This window comes from Penicillium samsonianum (genome assembly GCF_028829775.1).
Source record: "Penicillium samsonianum strain IBT 33392 chromosome Unknown utg000003l_segment0_segment0, whole genome shotgun sequence".
Classification (NCBI taxonomy): domain Eukaryota; kingdom Fungi; phylum Ascomycota; class Eurotiomycetes; order Eurotiales; family Aspergillaceae; genus Penicillium; species Penicillium samsonianum.
Window position 1 is genome coordinate 8,320,971 of NW_026643261.1, and position 19,663 is coordinate 8,340,633.

Sequence of the window (19,663 nt, forward strand, 5' to 3'; positions counted from 1 at the left end):
ATTTTTGGTGTGTGAAAGGGGGAAGAAAAAAAAAAAAAGAGAAGATCAAAGATTGAAGATCACAACAGCAGGGACACCGCCATAAATATAACACCAAAAAAAATACCAAGACTCATAGCACACGCCCTTTGGGCTCCGACTTCGCTTGGGAGCAAGGATGAGCTTCAGGTCCACCAACAGGAGGGCTTATCACCAACGTTCACCCTCAAATGGCGTAACCTTCCAAACCTTGGGGCCTCAGCCCGTCAGCCGCCAAGCGACCAACACCTTAGGAGAGAGTTTGACCAAGACTTCTCCAAGATATTGGCAATCCCCGACACCGGCGGGAGCCCGAAATATATCAGATACACGTCAAGTTCCCAGCTTTCTGGATGAGTACAATCTGTTAGAACCGACCTTGGAAAATTCTATAGGGTTGCTTGGGTCTATATCGTCTTGACATGGCCACCCATTTGAATTGCGTGCACTTCCCATTGGCTTGGGCCTGCTTGCCAAGCACAGTTTGTAAGAGTGCTCTCTTTATCTCAATCTCCAACCCATGTGATACCGTTGCGACTTTCCGACTGAACTAGCTAGGACCACTCTCTGCAGTTGAGCCAATATGAGAACACCATCCCGATATCTTGCGATGTCGGCCCCCAACACCATTATGGAGGCTCTACGGAGTAGGAACTCTGATATTGCGACATGAGCAGCCACTTAGAGCAGCTCGGTGGATCTCCGTGGATGACTATCCATATACAAAGTAGTGCTGACCTGGAATGAATGCTACCGCTGTACGGAGTACTCCGTATTTATGTTGAGAATGGCTAACCTATACGAGATAGCCTTCGAATGCAAGGCAATTTGACGCCTTTGTTCTCGGCCCTTTTCTCCTGGTGTTCGGCTAGACTCTAAGTTCGGGTTAAAGTAGTTTGTTTAGAGGAAACAAAGCAGACAACCTACTAGCATGTTTATGACTTCTTAAACTTGACAGATAAAGCATGCGTTGGGATCTCCAAATGCGTGTTATCAAGATAAAAGAGGTATAGGGCACCAAATCTTGCATATGCGTTCGATAGGATTATTGTAAGGCTACTAAATCCAGAGTTTTGGAAGGATGAAATTCACTGTCGCCCTTAAATGGCCGACAATATTGCGAATTTATAGTGTCAATGGACAGAACATCTCCGTGGGCGTGAGGTCAACGCCTTGTCTTTCATTATCTGGATCCACGGCCATAAATTTGATTATATGAGCATAATAATGAAGGTTAATGACTTTGAGGCACTCTTTGTCTCTCTTTTTTGGCCCCAGAGGCCTTTTTGAGACACTGAGTCATGAGGACAGACACATCCCAACGAGTCCAGCTGCTCCGGTTTTTTCACCGCTGTCATTTCCCATACTCTAGACTCAATCATGGCGCTTTTAGTTGTAATTTGCACTATTGGTTCCCATTGCAGATGCACTGGCACTAGTCAAGCCTATTAATCTGGTAATTTATCTTCTCCACACACCTCATATACATACTCACATTCCCTAATATAACTATCTCAAGAAGCCCATCAATAGTCCATCTGGTTTTGTCTTCTCTCTACTGCCATTGTGGCTTCTTTAAGTACGGGAACATCATGTAATGGGTGCATTTAGGAAAAAATAAGAGGGTTGCGATACTCTGTACGGAGTACTTACTAGCGCTTGGTGAGTAACCTCTTGGACAGAAGGTGCAAGTTATTTGTCCCCTCGCTAACAGCCCTAGCGAGACAGAGAGCTAGTTTCTCGGTTGATAAGTCATCGGCCAGTCTACCCGTGGACCCCGAGGTCTTTCCAAAGCATGTTTAATACTGCAGTGTCATATTGTGAAAATAAAGTGTGGAGAGAATCTTTGGTTAATGCTTGCCTTCAAGGTCGTGTGTGTGCTTCTTTTTAGAAATATGTATTCCACTTTCTTCCTTAGCAACAGTTTCTCTCCGTGTATGCCCATTAGTAATGAAAGAATAATAGAGGGCTTTGTTCATCGGGCGTCTTCACAAGCAACTCGGGTTTGTTTCAAGCTTCCGCGCAGTGAATATATATCAGAGACCCTACAAGTCATACATAGTATAAAGATACCCTAAAACCATCAATTAAACATTGAAGAATCAGGCATGGGTCCAAAGTCTTAGTAGTTGTGGGTTCTAATGGCCAAAATAGATAGGCAAGTGCTTTCTATGGTATCCATAACATCACAGGAGTGACAATGCCACACTGCATCTATCTCATGTGCTTCCCCATAACATATTGTCCGATGCAAACCCGTAGCCCTTTCAGAACAAAATACACAAATAACATGTAGAAATCGAATCGAGATATCTGATAGGTGATTGATCAGTCCCTGTGGAGAGCCAATTGCCTATCTTGGATGTCACAAGTATACAGCCCTATCACCCCAAAAGTGACAATTACTTTAAGGGAAGTATTGGATATATACAAGGCTTTAATGTGTTTTATCTTGTACTTTCTGCTTTCTGCTATCTGACAAATAGTTGATCCAAATTCGAGCTGACCGAGCAATCTTTCAGCCATCAGCTACTCATGCTTGTTTCGGCTTTCTTCAACAGCCTGCTTTGTGGTGGCCTTTGCCACTGAAAGCAGTATTGTCCCTTCTCTAGTGCAATGCTTCTCGTAAGCGCACCCGTTTGCCAAATAGTTTCCCCTTCTTCGTCCAACCATCTCATAGGGCACACTATAGTCGGGAGGGATTAGAAGGCCGGCCAAGTAAGCCGCCTAGGCGCATTGAGATATCGCTCCATGGCTCTATTGATCCTCGTTGCTATCTATTCATTCAAAAAACTCGCGGAAGTTTGACATGTCGGAGTCTAGTTATCGGTGACAAGTCCATTCGATTGTCTGTACCATATCTATGTTTCGATCCAAGTAAGGAATGCTCGTAAAATGTGTGTTGTTTGTGATGATCTCGTATAGTGTGAAACAACACTAGACACGTCGTCTCGACCATATAGTAGGTATTGCTTTCCATTAGCGGCCCAGTCAAAATCGAAGAGAAGTATTTTCTCTGTTTCGGGATCGACAAGCAAATTTCGAGGTGCAATATCTTGATGCATGATCCCTAGTTCTGGGAAGGGAATATATCCAACAAAGAATGTATCGTCCTCTTCCGGATCTGTCGAGACTCCAGTAAGAAGCTCGTCATTGTCAACTGTGATTGCACGAACTTCTGGCGAAAGGTAATCGGCGAATTGTGCAAGAACTGCATGTGGGATCTCAACACCTTCATCAGGTGGAAAAAGTTTGACAGTTCCTTTAACTTTCATCAATCGTAGCTGATCCCAGTCCCAGACGCTGCAGTGGGTTTCGGTTTTGGGGTTTTCCCTTGAGCCAAAATAGCCCTGGCCCTTTGAGCAGAACCTGTCTTCGGGCTTAATCATGATGGAAATCCCAATGAATTGATTTGATACTCGTGTGCTAGTGGTACATCGCGTGTCCTGCGAAGGGGGTTGATATCCCCAAGGGATCATGTGAATGCAGTGTAAATGTGATGTAAATCCGTAGAACGTGTTTGAAGCCGTGAACCCCAGAGCGCTTACTCGAAACATCATCCCTGCAACATACTACTAAAGTGTTTGTGGCTGTGTATTCCGGGAAGTGCCATTAGAAGCCCTAAAAGCCTTCTAACTTGCGACGCTGATCAGATGACACAAGAAACAAAGGCCTATAAGACAGAGCTTAGACATTTAGGCTGCTGCTGAACGACACCTAATATACTGAGACCTCCCAGCATAAGCGCCGTCCCAAGACCAGCAGTTCTACTCAGGTGCTTGATCTCGCCAAAACCGACCTAGCACACCAACACCAAAATTTGAATGCATCCATGAACAGGTCATATTTGTATAGAATAATGTAAGGAAATACCATCATACTGGCAGGACCTCGACCTCAACCACGGCATAAACCTCGTAAAATGTGTTTGGTAGAGTAAGATACAAGTCGCAAGCAATCAGGTCGTCCCTGCAGAACTATGCAGCGGGGCGGGCATAAAGGGGGGACCTCGGTCCCTATGTGAATCACCCCCAGTTTCCAGCACCGCACATCGAGTCGAGTCAAATTCCCCTCAATTTGTGTCGTCCGTAATTGTGAAATCTGCGCATCGCCATCCGTCCCCTGTTTTTCGTTTTTTTTTCCGTCCTCGTCTGCATATCACCGTCTCAGCCAACCACCTTAAACGGTGTACTTGGCCTTGGCGCGCGTGCTGCCACTGTGTGCACTGTCGGTGTGGCCGGAGAACTCCACCACATCCGCCAAGTTGAGTCGCAGAACGTCCTTGAACCGTTGGCCAATTGCCTCGAGGATCTCCTTGCCCTGCGCCTGTGTGCGGGTGTGCTTATCGCCCTGGATGCTCTTGCCGACTGTGCGTGTCCATAGACCGACACGGTAGAAGCCCTTGCGCACATTCACAACCACTCCCATAACTTCGTTGTCGTCGTCGTTCTCGAGGGTCTCGCCGATCGCGGCCAGCTGCGCGTGCAGCCAGAGTTCGTCGATGGGGACGGAGCGCTTGTCCTTGAACTGGTATGACCACTTTCCACCGTGCTTGTTTTGGGGGTCCTCCCACTCGGGTCGTACGCCCTTCTTGAAGAGGTGGTAGTCGGCCTTGAGGCCAAGTTCGGATGTCGGCGTGATGTTGTTCTAATAGCGATCGAGGTTAGTGTGATCTTTGATCGGGGGAGACTTCGGATTGGACATACATAAATGCCCCAGAATTCTTCAACGGAGCTGAAGGTGACCACCTCCTTGAGTAGGTCGTTCCAGTTATCGCCCTAAGTTCCATTGGTAAGCACATTGATGTCGATATTTCTAACCGGGGTTCTCCTACCTTGCCACTGGGGGGCTTGGTGAACCACAGAGTCCATTCGTGCATAAGAGGGTGCTTCACGTTGAAGTCATCGGAGTTGTGGAAGACAGTGACAGCATCACCAGTCTGAGTCTCGGTGACGGGGGCGGAGTTCTCATCGGCAACAGCCGGAGTACCATTCTCTGCGACGGCAGCCATAGTGAATGGATGTGGAGGGGAGGGGAGACAATCGAAGTTCGGAAAGTCGGAGGGGCGAGAATTTCAGGGAAAGCGCAAATCGGGGCTTTTCACACAAAGAAGGTAAGAGGGATCCGAGCCTGGATCGAGTTAGCAGTAATAGTCTGCTCCAGGCAGTGTGAGATGAGAGTGGAGGTGGGCGACAATTGACTGCAAAGAGTGGAAGTTTTGAAGTTCGAGCCACAAAAACTTGCCTTGCCTCTTTGGGTTCTTCCGAAACATAATCAATATCCCTCCTACATACATAGGTACTATGGATATATCCGATCTTCACTTTACTCTTATTTCTACTTGCATCATTTCATTTATCTGTTATTGGATTTGAATATTTTGATTCAGATTTATACTATCCAGAATTCTACATAGCCGAAAAATGCAGAATAAAAATCTTCCCGAATATGATGCCTGAGGACCAAATAACCCAACAACCAAAAAAAACCTATATAATGGAGCGCCAATGTGAAAAGCACAGAATAGCTGACAATTAAAACTTCCTGACAATTAAAACTTCAAGGGTATCTCAAACCATGGCTTGTAACTCTACTTCCTCGCCGCTGTTCATCAAGCTAAGGAAGCAGTTCCACCCTATTTAGTTGTTAGTGACTGAAGTATGGAGTATAGCCAGCAACACTTGGAAGCAAAGTACTCACCCAAACTGATAACGTTGACAAACAGCAGGCGCAGCTCTAAGGGGACAAATGTGAAGTTGACGCCCTGTACAAACGGCCAGACCATCAGGTTGGCCTTGTAGGCGGGAACAAAGGCAGCCTTCCACCTTTCCACAGGATCAACGCCTTCCATTATAGCCATCGAGGATAGGAAACAGGTGAGCTGGACCGGGGCAAAGAAGATTTGATCGGCGGCAACACGAGCAGCAGTGGTGGACACGGTGCCCTTGAGAACGACATGACGCTGGAGGATGCCGAACCAGGTAGTGGCGGCTGGACCGAAGACGGCTGAAAGGAAAAGAGACAGATCAGAAATGTACAAGAGACTTGAGACTTATAAACATACCTCCACCATATAGAGCCATGCGCCCAGTGCGGGCAAAGTCATGCTTTTGGAGACCTTTCCGGTCAACAGCTTGCTGTGCTAGAACATCACCGCTGCCGAATAGGAACTGTTGTGATAAGAATCAGGAGCTGGTCTAGGGAAAGAGAAAAGGAGATGACCGTACAGCACTGGTGACACTTGCGGTGAGGATGGGCCTCTTTGCCAACTTGGACTGGTACCTGGTTGAAGAGGATTTTGAGCTTCGATTCGAGGAGCTGAGTAGCAAGGGAGACTTACCAGCGCAACATAACTGCGATTGAGTTGCTATAAGGGATGAAACAAGCAGAGAAGAATGTAAAGTGTGAATAAAAAAGTAGAGGAGAGACGCTGAAATACTATTGAACTGGGGGCAACTGGGGGAACGATCTTGAAACTGCGGAGTCGAGATTGCGCTGTCGCGTTGCCGAAATAGGAAGTGCATCCGCCTAATGCAGGTTTTGAGTGACGTAGTGGGTAGAATAACAACCATAACGAGGACTCGATTTTTTTATAAAAAGACATTATATTGTGCAATACTGCAATAGCTAATGACCTCAACATTACCGTAAAATAGATCTATTCCTTCCTTCACAGCGGCAATGCCCCTCTAATCAACGACGATCAATCGATCTACTTCTGGGCCCCGTCAGGTGACACCGCCCTGGAAACCTTAAGTGCACGTGCCACCATCCCAATCGGGAATTTAGGGCATAGGGTCTCCACTAGGGCTGCCCGCTCGCTTAGCCCACCCGCGCAAATTTCGGGCAAACAGTGCTCAGCGCCGTGAAACTCGACGACCAACTCAATCCCGACAACCCTCCCCGTCGCTTCCCATAACAACATCAATATGGCTGACGCTGCTCCCCGTGGACGTGGTGGTTTCGGTTCGCGCGGCGACCGTGGTGGTGAGCGTGGACGTGGCCGTGGTGGCCGTCGCGGCCGTCGTGGCCCCAAGCAGGAGGAGAAGGAGTGGCAGCCCGTCACCAAGCTCGGCCGTCTCGTCAAGGCCGGCAAGATCACTTCCATGGAGCAGATCTACCTCCACTCTTTGCCCGTCAAGGAGTACCAGATTGTCGACTTCTTCCTGCCCAAGCTCAAGGATGAGGTTATGAAGGTACGGATCGACACACTTTTTTGAAATTGGAGGATTGAGCGGGAAATCGACTGGAATGCGACAATTGCATGCAATTGCGCAGTGGAAGCTCAAGCGGAAAACGAATACATCGGAATCAGACCAGAAACTAACGTCAATTTCAACCTACAGATCAAGCCCGTCCAGAAGCAGACCCGTGCCGGTCAGCGTACCCGTTTCAAGGCTATCGTCCTCATCGGTGACTCCGAGGGCCACATCGGTCTCGGAATCAAGACCTCTAAGGAAGTCGCCACCGCCATCCGTGCCGCTATCACCATCGCCAAGCTCGCTGTCCTCCCCGTCCGTCGCGGTTACTGGGGTACCAACCTTGGTGAGCCTCACTCTCTGCCCGTCAAGCAGAGTGGAAAGTGTGGTTCCGTCTCCGTCCGTGTAAGTTTCTACAGTCGTTTATATCTGATCTTGGTCCTTTTTTTTGGAGCCAGTGATCCGAAGAAATGGTTTCTAACTGACTATAGCTCATTCCCGCTCCCCGCGGTACCGGCCTTGTCGCTTCCCCCGCTGTCAAGCGTCTGCTCCAGCTCGCCGGTGTCCAGGACGCTTACACCTCCTCTTCCGGCTCCACCAAGACCCTCGAGAACACCCTCAAGGCCACCTTCGTCGCTGTCGTCAACACCTACGGTTTCCTTACCCCCAACCTGTGGGCCGACAACAAGCTCATCCGCAGCCCTCTGGAGGAGTTCGGTGATGTCCTCCGCCAGGGCAAGAAGTACTAGGTTATGGATGATGCATGATTTTTGTTCGACAATTCCAATGGGTTTCTTTTAAAACTTCTCCCTCTGTGCTTGGCGATTAAAAGATGGTTCGTGTGTGCGAGAGACATCTCCGCACCGCTCTGGATGTATTTATCATGGGGAGGGACACAAAATAGCGAAGTCCACGGGCCATTTGCCAGCCAGATTGTTCTTTAAGCAGTAGTTGTATGCAGTAGGGCAGTAGGCTTTTTGACCTGATAGATACCGATTTTGGAGTGAGCCGATCTATGGTTCAAGCTTTCATCTTTGGCATGCAGCCCTACAATATTGTTACGACAAACATGCACGGATAGGTCTACGGATCGCGCCGGCAGCTCAATGTGCAAATGAACACTAGTCTGGGATCCAGGCTGTGATGTCTCACATGAGACCAAAGGATACCATCGTACGTATCTCTAAAAAAACCTTTATATAGACAGCTCACAGCCCAGGTCTATCAGGAGCCCAATATGGATGTTTGATGTATTCATACTGGGGCACATCGGAACTATCACAGTTATGCACTATACTATGTTGTTGATATAGATCCAAGTGAAGGTTTCTACATCTCGAGCCCACTTTGAACACTGATTATATCGTCATGATCCTCCATCCAAAAATATATTCAGAAAGACATCCCGAAAGACGTCTAGAAAGACATCCAAGAAGACATTATGAAGAGATCAAGAAGAAATTATAGTGATCTCTTATATATATTCTCTTATATTTATATATTTCATACACCTAGATGCATATAATGAGCGGGTCACCGAATTAAGTTTCGCTCCTTATGCGACTTCTTTCATCTTTATCTCATCTCATCTCATTTCATCTCAGGAGTTCAATCATGTCTCTTGGCTTGTTTGCAAATCTTGATTGTGAGGGTAGCGTTTCAACATGGATCCGAGCAAACCCCTGCCCAATCTGGCCTGGAGTGCTTGATCACCTCCACGATCACCAGTGACCTTTGCGTCAGGAAATTCTCAGCAAGGTTGTCATGTGTGAAGAAATACAGAAACTACTAGAAGGTCTATATGTCCCGTGAAAAAAGAGAAGGTTGGGCCAGCGAGCAACTGCAGAAGGGCAAGAAAAGGGCCATGCTGCGCTTCACTACTAGTCCAACTCAGCGAAACGCTATGTGATTCAGGTCTGTGAAATTCGAAAGTGGTACAACCGAGGCCACTCTTTTCCATCGAACCACACGATTCATACCGCAGGCAAGCCGGACCGAGAAGATTCCTAAAGTACCTCTCTTCACATCGCCATATCGTGGTAGAGAAGCCCTGCGACAAATTCCCCGCCGTGAGAGCCATACATCCTCGAAATACGTGCTTTGAGTACGGATAACACACTGAACTGGTGCTACTAACGCTGATGGTGTGGCCGACCGCCGCCATGGCCCTGCCCGCTATCTTTCTTTTGTGACGGATGATGGGAAGATTGGCAACACCACCTTTGTCCGTTCAACGTTGGCCGTGATTCACACTCAGCATGACCGGCTGTTGTTGTTTTTGATGAGCCGATAAGAAAATCAATATGGTTTCAAATTCGTGCTCATATCGGACATTAGGTCGCATCCCATATCTCTCCTGCCCTTGCCAGTGTTGAATTCCTACCCAGCAACCTGAACCTATTGGTGGTAATAGTGCCGTTTTATTCAGAGACCGAAACAATGGCACGGGAGATCTCAAGATGAGCCATTCCATTTGGATTCGCGGAAAAAAATCTGGGACCTTGGCCACTTACAGTCTTTGTATCTTTGTACCCAGTCCATTGTTGTTCTACTGTCCCTTTCCTATACGATAATTAGCTTGGGATTCAGCCTCCTAACTGTGTCATCATTAAATGCAACTGGACCGACGGGTATGAGTGAGTTATAATGCCATGCTTATCATTTTAGTTCTAAAGATTAGAATGGAAGGGGTATGCTCGTGCACGCTTAAGAGGCTGCGGTATAAAGAAGTCGTGTGCCTGGACTTTGAATGCGAGCTCCGCTCCATTAGCTACCACGCCTGCGATAACTCTCGATCCTGGAGGACGATTTTTCCGATAGGCATATTCAGCGGGGCAAAAGCAGCCATGTTGTGGCTCGCACCGCCAACGTCGACAAGCAGAACTTCGCTACATATGTGGCTGCTCCCTCTCATAGGAAGCTGTTAGTTTAGCTGTATACGCAGTGCAACCCTTTGGTCTCTATTTCCTCCATTTAATTTTTATCTCCCAAGGGTCCTTAGTAATTGGTTGACCTATAGGCTAAAGGATGGCTATATCTACTAGGGTCATTGAGAGGAATAGGTAGATACCATGATTTTGGAGCGAGAAATATCATCGACCATATTTTGATACTGGATTTCCTAGAGCTAAGGGGGTGTTACTCTGGCTTTTGAGCAACGAAGCGAAGGCAAGTGTAATTGGCAGTCAAGGAACCATCATGCTGCTTTCTTCCAACAGCTTCAAGAACATCAACGGCGTGTTTGACGGCTGCGTCGCGTGCTTCAGTCGTCGGGGGGAGTTCAAGAAAGGGCTCACTAAAGAGACCAATCCTATACGCCTTCAGTTATGAAGTCAAGAGCTTATCAGCGTCAGACCTACCATCCTTCAACACCACCCTTCTCATTCTCCGTCAACGTTGTCTGTCTGAGTTGGACCTCGCCCTTGACCCAGGTAAGCCCACCCCTTCAACAATTTCCTTCATAGCCTCCTGCAATGGGAACCACCAAGGCAGTGCTCCTTGTGCCTGCTCAACAGGAATACCGAGTGAATAGACCACCGATAATTCCGGAATGCACTCCGGCCACATTTCCTAGCGCACCAGACTCATTGACCAGAAGACCGCCCGGCTTGAGCGCCTAAAAACAGCCCTTGATCGTATTGGACCTGGTTTCAGGGTCTCTCAGAATCCAATGCACGGCAGCGTTCAAAAAGAGCTTGTCGGAACTCCCGGTTGTGAGGTCGGACTCTTGATCTAGTTGTCGGCAATCGACAACACGCGACTCAATGTGTGTGTAGGCCTTTTTGAAGTGCTCGATAATGTTGAGTGAGCTGTCGATTCCCACGATCCGTTTGACATGGGGAGCCATGCGGGCTGTCAAGGGGCCTTTCCGGAGCCGATATCAAGGATTTCATCTATCTTGTTAGTTAAGCCTGGGAAATTTTATCTCAAGACTTGCCAGTTGACTTGGGGTCCAGCCAGGCGAGAACCTTCTCAGTCGAAGTTGCAACGAATGGGGCAACCTTTTTGCCGTAAAGGTCGGCTGACCAGATGCCTTTCTTCTCTTGCTGCTACACCATGTTGTTGTCCTTTCTTTCTTTCTTTTTTAGTCTTACAGAACATATCTAGACTAGAGATCCAGCGGGGATATAAGGCTATCTCAGATGTTACCAGGAGGTATGAAGCCCCGACATCGGAGACTGCCCAGGTGAGATTCTGGGGGTGGACCGCCGGATGTCCGTCGCGGCCCGTCACTAGCCTAAACCTAAAAGATAAGTGGACCGGCGGGCATGAAGCATTCCAAGTTGACGTTGAAGCATTCTACCTGTTTAGAAACTGATATTGGGCTAGCTAGTGCTGTTGTTGGTATTTATAATGATGTTTCTGGATTGGCATGTGCTATAGATATGAAGCAAAATACTTCAACATAGCTAACTGCTCGTACTGCCGCTAACTACTAGACTGGGGAATACCTAGGTATGGTATTCTCGAACTCGAACTTACCAATGAGGATATAAGATGGCAGCAAAGCAAGCCATGCCAACTCATTTAGTGTAGCGTTTTGTAGGCAAGGTATACATACTAACGGCGCCGAGGAAAATATAAGAGCGAACGCGCATAGTTGAACCGGAGCCCTCGATCTCGGAGCACAGCTAGGCTTGCGCGGATGGTACCTACCTCGCGTGCTCGTTAATGCGGCGAGAGCACGCTTGAAGAGATCTCATGCGAAGTACCTTTTCCTCATAATTCTCCTCCTCGTTCCTCCATCCTCCTAGCCTCCTACCCTTTCATCATCCTTCTGATTGTTATTTTCATCCATTCTTTGTTATAATCAACTCAAAATCATCATGGACAACATGAACGAGCGTGCTATGCGCGAGCACTGGGAGAACAGCCTCCTGGGAGTCCAGTTCTGGGAAGATGCGGCGAGACATGCCGAGCAGCTTGCTAGAAGTAAGAGACAAGGTATGTTTTTACTTGTGCTGCATCATTACTACATTGAATGCCATACACACAAGCGTGACCGTTGATATATACTTCGTGCTAATACCCTCATCACCAATTAGCCCTAACTGCCCAGTCGCCTCATCAGAGCCCTACTCAGTCGCCTTCTAAGAACACTGTTCAGACTACAGCCACGAGCTCTCATGAGAAGAGTCCAAAGAAGAAGAGTCGCTTCCAGCTCTCTCAGCTTGCTTCCTCCAATAGTTTACGACACCAAAGCACCATTCATCCCTCCCCCGCAGCGACTGATGCCACAAACTCACCCGAGAAAAGTCCCGCAAAGAGTCAGAAGAGTTCAAAGACAGGTAGTTTCCGTCTTCCAAAACTGCCTTCTTTTAAGACTCTCAGTCTCAAGCGCCGAGGCCCTATCCTCGCGTCCACCGAAGGAATCGTTGAACTACAGAAGCCTACCCGTCCTTCAATCCTGTCTCCTTCTACTTTCGTTCCGCCTGAATCTCCTACTTTCCGCCCTTTTGAATCTACTATTCCTCTCATCCCCAATGCTCCCCGTCCTGCATTTCGGTCTCTCTACAGAGGACCTTCTGCTACCAACATGGATATTGCACCCCCCACAGCCCCTGAGGACTCTCATCCTCTTGCCACAATGGCTCCTGACCATCCCAGCATCCTCAGTTTTCAAGAGTGGCTTGAGCGGCGAAGTGATCCTCGCCCTGAACCTATGACTACTCCTCACCCAGCTCGCATTCCTCGCATCAGCTTGATGGCTCACCTCAATGACGGTGGCACTTGGGATGATATCCCTCGCACCCAGTCGGTCCTAGAACTAAACATGTTTTTCGATGCTCGCAAGGCCTCCCCCGAAAGCCTTGTTGATCTCGATGATGACCAGACTATTGATAAAGGTACCATGGTCGACAAAGCTATTATGACCGACCCTGAACTCGAATCTCCCATCAACAACACCACCATGGTCGACAAGGCTACCATGACAGACTTCGACATTGAGAGCTCTGCTACCGACAAGGCCACCATGGCTGAACTCGACATTGAGGGTTCTGCCACCGACAACCTGCCCACTGACGAGGGCATTGCCGAGACTAATGTCAGCATGGAGTGTGCTACCAACGACCTGACCACCGGTGAGCACCTGCCGTCTGACCATGCCACTGACGAGGCCACCGCAAAGACCGATGTTAACCTGGAGTCTGATGCTGCCATTGAGGCCAGTGTTCCTACCTTGAATGAGACTGCCACCGACGACCAGGGAGCCCACCAACCCGCCGAGAAGCCAGAAGATGGGATCAGAATCACCATTCTCTCCCTGGAGCAGATGCGGCCCTTGACCGAGTTCCGCAACCTGCGTGTGCTGAAGCTGACTGGTATGATGAAGTCCTACCAGCGTATCATCTGGCAGGCGGTATGGTTGAACCCCCAGCTCACCACTCTCGAGCTGGAGATGGCAGTTGGCTTGGACATTGAGCACCCAATTGGTCCAAGTGGCTGGAAGCCCATCACGAAGGGATGGGTGATGAATGTGAAGTCGTCTGCCTCGCCCGTTTACTAGTAAGTTGTACCGAACTGAACTGAGAGTTATCTGAGACCAAGAGATATGACATATGCTAACCTGACTGATTTATAGTGGCCGAGGCGACGGAGAGATCAACGGTAGTATTGGGTACGGCGAGTACCTTGACAAGTACTGCATTGAGAAGGCAAAGGTGCTTGCCCTCAGCACCGGTTTCCCCGCCCCCGCCTACCTGCCGGTCAAGCATCTCACCTTGACCGGCTTCGCCGTGGACGGGGACGCCTTCGTGATGTGGTTCCGGAACCTCGAAGAGGTTCACTTCAAGAAGGACTGCATCGACTGCGGTTTCTGGCTGTCTCGCGCCCAGCGAGACGTCCGAGTTCGTCACTCGGACGAGTTCGGAGTGGCCCGGGGCGCGGACGGGCCCTCCGGGGCCAGCTCCATCGTGGAGCTTGGTGAGGAGATGGTCGCCGAGCTCACCGCTGCGGTGAGAGGCCTGGGGGCCTCGAGGATGTGAACGGACGGTGTCCGTGTCCATCGGCGGCGGCACGCTTCTGGTGAGCGTGCCGCCGAGGAAATATCATGCGGCTGTGTACAAGTACGAAAAAAGAAAAAAGAAGAAAAAACCAATTGTTCAAGTCATTCTTGCTTCTTATGTAGAGTACAGAATAGATAGAATAGATGTAAAACAGTAGGGCCAAGTCAAAGTATCAATATCATCAAGCTCATATCTCATAACTCACACCTCACATCAAACTTCAAATGAAACCAAGAGAAAGGCGAAACTAGGTAAGTGAGAGAAACATTATAGTGAACTGAAAGGAAAGAGAGAGAAAAAATATCCTATCACCTCAATTCCAATCTGAAAGTAAGTGAAAAGTCATTTCCTTACGCACCCTCTTCATCGGGGATACGAATAGCTCCCTCATTGCCGATACCATGGGACCAGAATCCTTCCATGTAGAGCGCACTGCAACAATTAGCATGTCATCACATACAGAGGTTCAGTTTTGAGACTCACATTCCGGGCACGCTCTCATGAGCCAACAGAAGCCAGTATCCAAGGATACCTTGCGTAAAGATATCCTGTATAGCGAAGAGGATGGTCTCCGTATCAACACTCACTTTAAGCGCAAGAGCACCAGCCGCAAGGGAACTATCCAACATTAGCATCCGTCCTGAGCCGAATCAAGAATACTCTTCTGGATATATAACTCACATAGGGAACAGTGCTAGCATGGCAATCGCAGACCCGGAAACAGACCCGAAGAACCGTCTGGCCTGGGTATCCTTGCCCTTTGCCGCTTTCTGTGCGTGGAAGCCTACATGGTGGATCACGACCAGGTAGGAAATACACGTGAGGGTCAGCCAAACCCAGCGCTCAGGGCCGTGGCCTGCAAATATGCCGAATAGAGCTGTTGCAAGCATAATCAGGTGGGCGACGATGGCGATGAGTAGGTTTGCGCCTGGTAGGCCGGATAGAAGGGCGAAGTTGATGAATAGCAAGGGTGTTGTTAGTGCCCAGTTTACAAAACGCAGCCAGAGGACCTGGCGAATGTAGTCTGTGTGTGTGTCTGGGACATGTTTGTGGGACTCGTGGACTGTGATGTGTTTGGTTGTTATGCCTTGGCCTGTTGAAAGGGCTAGGTAGATTATGAAGGAGATGGTGGTTATTAGGGAGGTTAGAATGTGGAAGATTCGTTTGGACTGGATAGACATTAGATATGTGTAGATTATAGAGAGGATATAAGATATAGAAGAGAGATGAACTCACCAGAGGAGCACGAGCGGCCAGAGTATAGAACACCAGCGAGGAGATGCCCATCAACACAGTGACAACCCTATAGATGTTAGAATCAGCATTTCAATATATATTATAATATATAAACATACCATAGAGTCCGCTTGCCCACATCATGAAGTCCCTGGTAGACCTCAGATCCCGGAACGACAGTGGGAATAGGCGCCACCGAGGATGTGGTGGCGGGCGCCATTAGAGTAGCAAACTGATCAAATGGAGGTTGAATCATACTGAATTAAAGATGAGTAGTAGTAGAAGAAGGAGAAAAGAGGAGAAAAGCAAGACTATATAAATGGCATGACGATTGAATGTTGCATCAAAGCAGGATTTGGGGATGATTGGTACAACCGTCATTGACTGGATACTGTCGTCATAGCCAATAATACCTAGGTAACATTCACTACATGGATTTAATAGTCGTAGATTAATAGACTAATTACATACATGGATATTATTTCTGTCAGCTTGGTTTTTAATTTGAATGTTTGATGTTCTAGATTATTGGTTGCACTGCAGTTGCTAAGTTGGCTGCTATGTCTAATCATGCCTGGAGATGATCGATATAAATACATGAAAATAAGTATACAAACTTGTACAGTGCTCTAGGCGTTTGCCTCATGCACCACTGTATCACACCGGTCGCAGATCGTATTTTCGATCGCCACCGGATCCGGAATGGCGTACCGCCAGCACCGTGGACACTTGGAGGCCTGTGGCGCGTACACATATACTTTGCCTGGCTGGCCATTCAGCTCGAAGGTCTCCTCGTATTGCCATTCAGCATCCTTGATGTCGGTCGGGAGAGCTTCACTGTGGGATCCCAGGGTGATGGAAGACACAACGAAGAGATCAGGGAGTTCTGACAGATACTGCTGGAACAATCCAGAGTTGCTGGGGAGCACAATGTGGACAAAGGACTGTAGGGAGGAGCCAAGCTGTTTTTTACTACGGGCCTGCTCCTGCAAGTTCTTGATGGCGGAGTGGACTACCGTCAGCTCCTGGTAGCTGGTGTCCAGGGCTAAATCCTGCCACTCCGGGGCTGGGGCGGAAATAATACGCTGCAGGGGGTGCTCAGATTGGGTGCGGATAGACTCGGGAGTATGTTCCCATGTTTCTTCCACGAGCATTGGTGTGATCGGAGCCAGCGTCTCTTGAAGATAATTGTAGATGTAGAATAAGGTCGTTTGCGCGGCCCGGCGACTCGTGCTGTCCGCACCAAGAGTGTAGAGTCGGTCCTTGATCGCCTCCATGTAGAATGCTGAAAACTCGAGGTTGGCCCACCGGTTCATCGTGCTCACGCCCTTGTAGAACTCGAAGTTGTCACATGCCTTCTGCGAGGTGAGTACCATGTCCGAGAGGTGTTTGAGTGCAATTCGATCGACCAGCTGCAGCTGCCTGTATGGGACAACATTCTCTGGACGGAAATCGGCAAGGGCACCTAGCAGCAACTTGAAGGTGACACGGAACTTGTGGAGACTGGTGTTGACGGTCTGGAGTACCTGTTTTCCAATCACCACGTCACGTGTGTAGTCGCTGCTCGCTGCCCACATGCGAAGCGCATCGGGGCCAAGAGCGTCGTACACGGGTTCTTGGTTCTCGGGTTGCTTCTTTCCTTTCCCCTTGCGGGGTTTGAGAGGAGGCAGCAGAGTTCCATCCATGATAGTCTGAGGGTACATCACGTTGCCAATCGACTTGCTCATTTTCCGGCCATGTTCATCCAGAGTGAAACCGTGGGTGATGAGGTTCTTGAATGGTGCACGAGGCGTGGATTGACCCGAGCCGAGCTGGTGTGAGATATACGTGAGAAGTCCGGACTGGAACCAACCACGGTGTTGATCAGTACCTTCGAGATACACGTCCGCAGGATGACTCCGACCTTCCATAGGAACATCGATCTCTGCCCAGCTGGTACCACTGTCAAACCAAACGTCCATGGTATCTGTTCCACGTCGATACCCCGCCCCAGCCTCGTCCCGCAAGGACAGAGGAATCCATGCAGCTTCATCCGCACTGTCGGTCCACCAAGCATCAATTCCCCGCTCTTCGATTGTGGCCATGATATGTGAAACACTATCTTTAGTCAAAACGGCCTCTCCAGTGGTCCGGTGATAGATTGCAGGAATCGGAACACCCCACGCGCGCTGACGCGAGATACACCATTCGCTCCGGTTTTTCACAAAGTTCTCGAGTCGTTGCTTCCCAGTCTCGGGAACGAAGCGGACATCTTGCAAGGCTCGAAGAGCACTGCTACGGATATCAGCCACATCGGCAAACCACTGCTCAGTTGCCCGAACAATGATCGGAAGCTTTGAGCGCCAGTCGTAAGGGTACTTGTGCTCGTACGTATGTTGGGCAAGCAACTGATCACACGATTCGACCCATTCCAACACTGCGGTGTTACCTTCTCCCAAGACAGGCTTACCGGCTAAACGTGTAGGATCGAGGGGCATGGCCTTATCTGTGAATTTGCCCTCATCGTTGACGGGAGCGAAAACAGGAATGCCACGCGCAAGACATGCTTCGTAGTCATCCATTCCGTGACCAGGCGCGCAGTGAACCATGCCAGAGCCAGAATCAGCAGTAACAAATTCCGCGGCGAAGATGGGCTGCGGCTGAGCTTCAGGTCCTTTGAATAGAGGTCGATACGTAGTTTGCTCTGCCAGTTCGGATCCCATGATAGACGGCACAATGACAGAGAGATCTTCTTTCAGCATGTGCTGGAGGTACTCGAACCGTGATTGAGCGATAAGAAGATGGCCATGTTTTTCCGACAAGACAATAGTGTATTCCAAAGACTCGCTGACTGCAATGGCAGCATTGGCAGGCAGCGTCCAGGGGGTAGTGGTCCAAATCACAGCACTCAGATCCTTTCCACGAAGAAGAGGATTCTCAGAGAGATATGTGGGGATATCGACAAGAGGGAACTTGACCAGGGCGGCGGTTGAGATATGATCATCCTTGTATTCCAGTTCTGCTTCCGCAAGAGCGGTACCCGTTGAAGGCGACCAGTAAACCGGCTTGAACTTTCGGTAGATGAGACCTCGATCCACCATCCCCCGGAAGATACCCAACTGTCGCATCTCGAATTGTTTGTCCATGGTCTTCCAGTGGTTCTCCCAGTCGGCCATGACCGCGCAGCCACGGAACACTTTCATCTGCTCCTTCACAGTTTGTCTAGCCAATTTCCGCGCGGACGTGCGAATAACCGCCGCGCTGACAGATCCGCTTGCAATGTCCTCGTTGCGCAGCCCTTGGAGTGCTTTGAGCTCGATCGGCAGTCCATGGCAGTCCCAGCCCGGCACGTACCGCACCCTCTTCCCGCGACCCAATTGTACGCGACAGATGATATCCTTCAAGATTTTGTTGAGCGCATGTCCAACATGGAGGTCGCCGTTCGCATATGGTGGACCATCGTGCAGGACGAATGGTTGGTCGGCGGGCCTTTCGCGGCGTTGCCAGGCGTAGAGATCATCGGTGCATCGTTTTAGGTATTTCGTCCGATCGACAGGCGATACGCGTGGAGGGAATGATGATTTAGGAAGTTTCAATGTCGAGGTCCATGAGCGAGGGATTGACCGCGCCAGTTCCGGCATTGTCCAGCATATCCTAGAAAGTGATAAGTGGAAGGTGAAGAAGAGAAGAGTCTTGGCGTTTTACAAAACATGGCCTTTTCCAAAAAGGGTTTAGACTCCGCCCGCGTGTTTTAATGCAGCTTCGCACTATTAAGATTGGACTATTAGCCTACTTAACCAATATTAATAGCGAAATAGCTCGCTATAGGCGCGATTCAGGGAATCACACCCCGGAGTATATACTAATAGAGTGCCTATTGCTACACGAACTACGCGGGGAAATGCGTATAGCTATAGAAATAACAAGTCATTATGCTAGGTACTATACGAATACCTACTTTTAGAGCTAAATGCAGCGATGACCATTACTAAATTACACCTTGTATGGTATATTACCTGGCTACCTATGTAATATTATAAAGTGCGTACAAGAATATCCCGTGGATGCTCATGGAAACCCATGCAGGATAAAAACCGATGGTAGTGGCTGGTTCTTAAAAGATCTGCATGGCGAAGAGAATAAATACATAGGAGACTTACGCCCCGCAGAGGCAATGAACGATAGTTGCCTAGCCGAACGCCCCCAAGTTAATGGGGCCAAATG

The 19,663-nt window shown here is 49.0% G+C and overlaps 9 protein-coding genes across 9 annotated transcripts; 2 read left to right on the forward strand and 7 right to left on the reverse strand.

Annotated features, from left to right (window-relative positions):
- Positions 1-2,879: 2,879 nt before the first annotated feature.
- On the reverse strand, positions 2,880-3,407 carry N7471_006842 (uncharacterized protein; the record flags this gene model as incomplete). Its single annotated transcript, XM_057279561.1, has 1 exon — positions 2,880-3,407. One exon carries the CDS (start codon positions 3,405-3,407, stop codon positions 2,880-2,882), a length of 528 nt encoding a protein of 175 aa, XP_057139171.1.
- A 790-nt stretch (positions 3,408-4,197) lies between these two features.
- N7471_006843 (uncharacterized protein) lies at positions 4,198-5,029 on the reverse strand (the record flags this gene model as incomplete). Its single annotated transcript, XM_057279562.1, has 3 exons — positions 4,198-4,665; positions 4,725-4,796; positions 4,853-5,029. The coding sequence occupies 3 exons, from the start codon at positions 5,027-5,029 to the stop codon at positions 4,198-4,200; spliced, it is 717 nt and encodes a 238-aa protein (XP_057139172.1).
- A 302-nt stretch (positions 5,030-5,331) lies between these two features.
- On the reverse strand, positions 5,332-6,455 carry N7471_006844 (Mpv17/PMP22 family protein). Its single transcript, XM_057279563.1, has 5 exons — positions 6,359-6,455; positions 6,246-6,300; positions 6,083-6,188; positions 5,719-6,024; positions 5,332-5,653 (listed from the first exon to the last, which is right to left on the reverse strand). The coding sequence occupies exons 1-5, from the start codon at positions 6,367-6,369 to the stop codon at positions 5,589-5,591; spliced, it is 543 nt and encodes a 180-aa protein (XP_057139173.1). The 5' UTR covers positions 6,370-6,455; the 3' UTR covers positions 5,332-5,588.
- Positions 6,456-6,947: 492 nt separating this feature from the next.
- Positions 6,948-7,966, forward strand: N7471_006845 (40S ribosomal protein uS5; the record flags this gene model as incomplete). Its single annotated transcript, XM_057279564.1, has 3 exons — positions 6,948-7,214; positions 7,365-7,622; positions 7,709-7,966. 3 exons carry the CDS (start codon positions 6,948-6,950, stop codon positions 7,964-7,966), a joined length of 783 nt encoding a protein of 260 aa, XP_057139174.1.
- A 2,389-nt stretch (positions 7,967-10,355) lies between these two features.
- N7471_006846 (S-adenosyl-L-methionine-dependent methyltransferase) lies at positions 10,356-11,064 on the reverse strand (the record flags this gene model as incomplete). The annotated part of the gene is made up of 4 exons (XM_057279565.1): positions 10,356-10,527; positions 10,577-10,660; positions 10,739-10,833; positions 10,894-11,064. 4 exons carry the CDS (start codon positions 11,062-11,064, stop codon positions 10,356-10,358), a joined length of 522 nt encoding a protein of 173 aa, XP_057139175.1.
- A 79-nt stretch (positions 11,065-11,143) lies between these two features.
- On the reverse strand, positions 11,144-11,734 carry N7471_006847 (uncharacterized protein; the record flags this gene model as incomplete). Its single annotated transcript, XM_057279566.1, has 3 exons — positions 11,144-11,266; positions 11,367-11,454; positions 11,700-11,734. 3 exons carry the CDS (start codon positions 11,732-11,734, stop codon positions 11,144-11,146), a joined length of 246 nt encoding a protein of 81 aa, XP_057139176.1.
- Positions 11,735-12,043: 309 nt separating this feature from the next.
- N7471_006848 (uncharacterized protein) lies at positions 12,044-14,203 on the forward strand (the record flags this gene model as incomplete). The annotated part of the gene is made up of 3 exons (XM_057279567.1): positions 12,044-12,161; positions 12,263-13,724; positions 13,801-14,203. The coding sequence occupies 3 exons, from the start codon at positions 12,044-12,046 to the stop codon at positions 14,201-14,203; spliced, it is 1,983 nt and encodes a 660-aa protein (XP_057139177.1).
- Positions 14,204-14,307: 104 nt separating this feature from the next.
- N7471_006849 (opsin family protein) lies at positions 14,308-15,749 on the reverse strand. Its single transcript, XM_057279568.1, has 5 exons — positions 15,580-15,749; positions 15,461-15,527; positions 14,906-15,393; positions 14,708-14,842; positions 14,308-14,656 (listed from the first exon to the last, which is right to left on the reverse strand). Exons 1-5 carry the CDS (start codon positions 15,714-15,716, stop codon positions 14,575-14,577), a joined length of 909 nt encoding a protein of 302 aa, XP_057139178.1. The 5' UTR covers positions 15,717-15,749; the 3' UTR covers positions 14,308-14,574.
- Positions 15,750-16,089: 340 nt separating this feature from the next.
- On the reverse strand, positions 16,090-19,080 carry N7471_006850 (isoleucine--tRNA ligase ISM1; the record flags this gene model as incomplete). Its single annotated transcript, XM_057279569.1, has 1 exon — positions 16,090-19,080. The coding sequence occupies one exon, from the start codon at positions 19,078-19,080 to the stop codon at positions 16,090-16,092; it is 2,991 nt and encodes a 996-aa protein (XP_057139179.1).
- Positions 19,081-19,663: the final 583 nt, after the last annotated feature.

Coding starts and splice junctions, on each gene's coding strand:
- N7471_006849 (XM_057279568.1), bottom strand. CDS start 15,716: ATGATTCAACCTCCATTTGATCAGTTTGCTACTCTAATGGCGCCCGCC. Junction 15,528..15,579: donor GTGGGCAAGCGGACTCTATG/GTATGTTTATAT, acceptor TAACATCTATAG/GGTTGTCACTGTGTTGATGG. Junction 15,394..15,460: donor TGGCCGCTCGTGCTCCTCTG/GTGAGTTCATCT, acceptor ATGTCTATCCAG/TCCAAACGAATCTTCCACAT.
- N7471_006844 (XM_057279563.1), bottom strand. Junction 6,189..6,245: donor CCGCAAGTGTCACCAGTGCT/GTACGGTCATCT, acceptor TTATCACAACAG/TTCCTATTCGGCAGCGGTGA. Junction 5,654..5,718: donor TGTCAACGTTATCAGTTTGG/GTGAGTACTTTG, acceptor ACAACTAAATAG/GGTGGAACTGCTTCCTTAGC.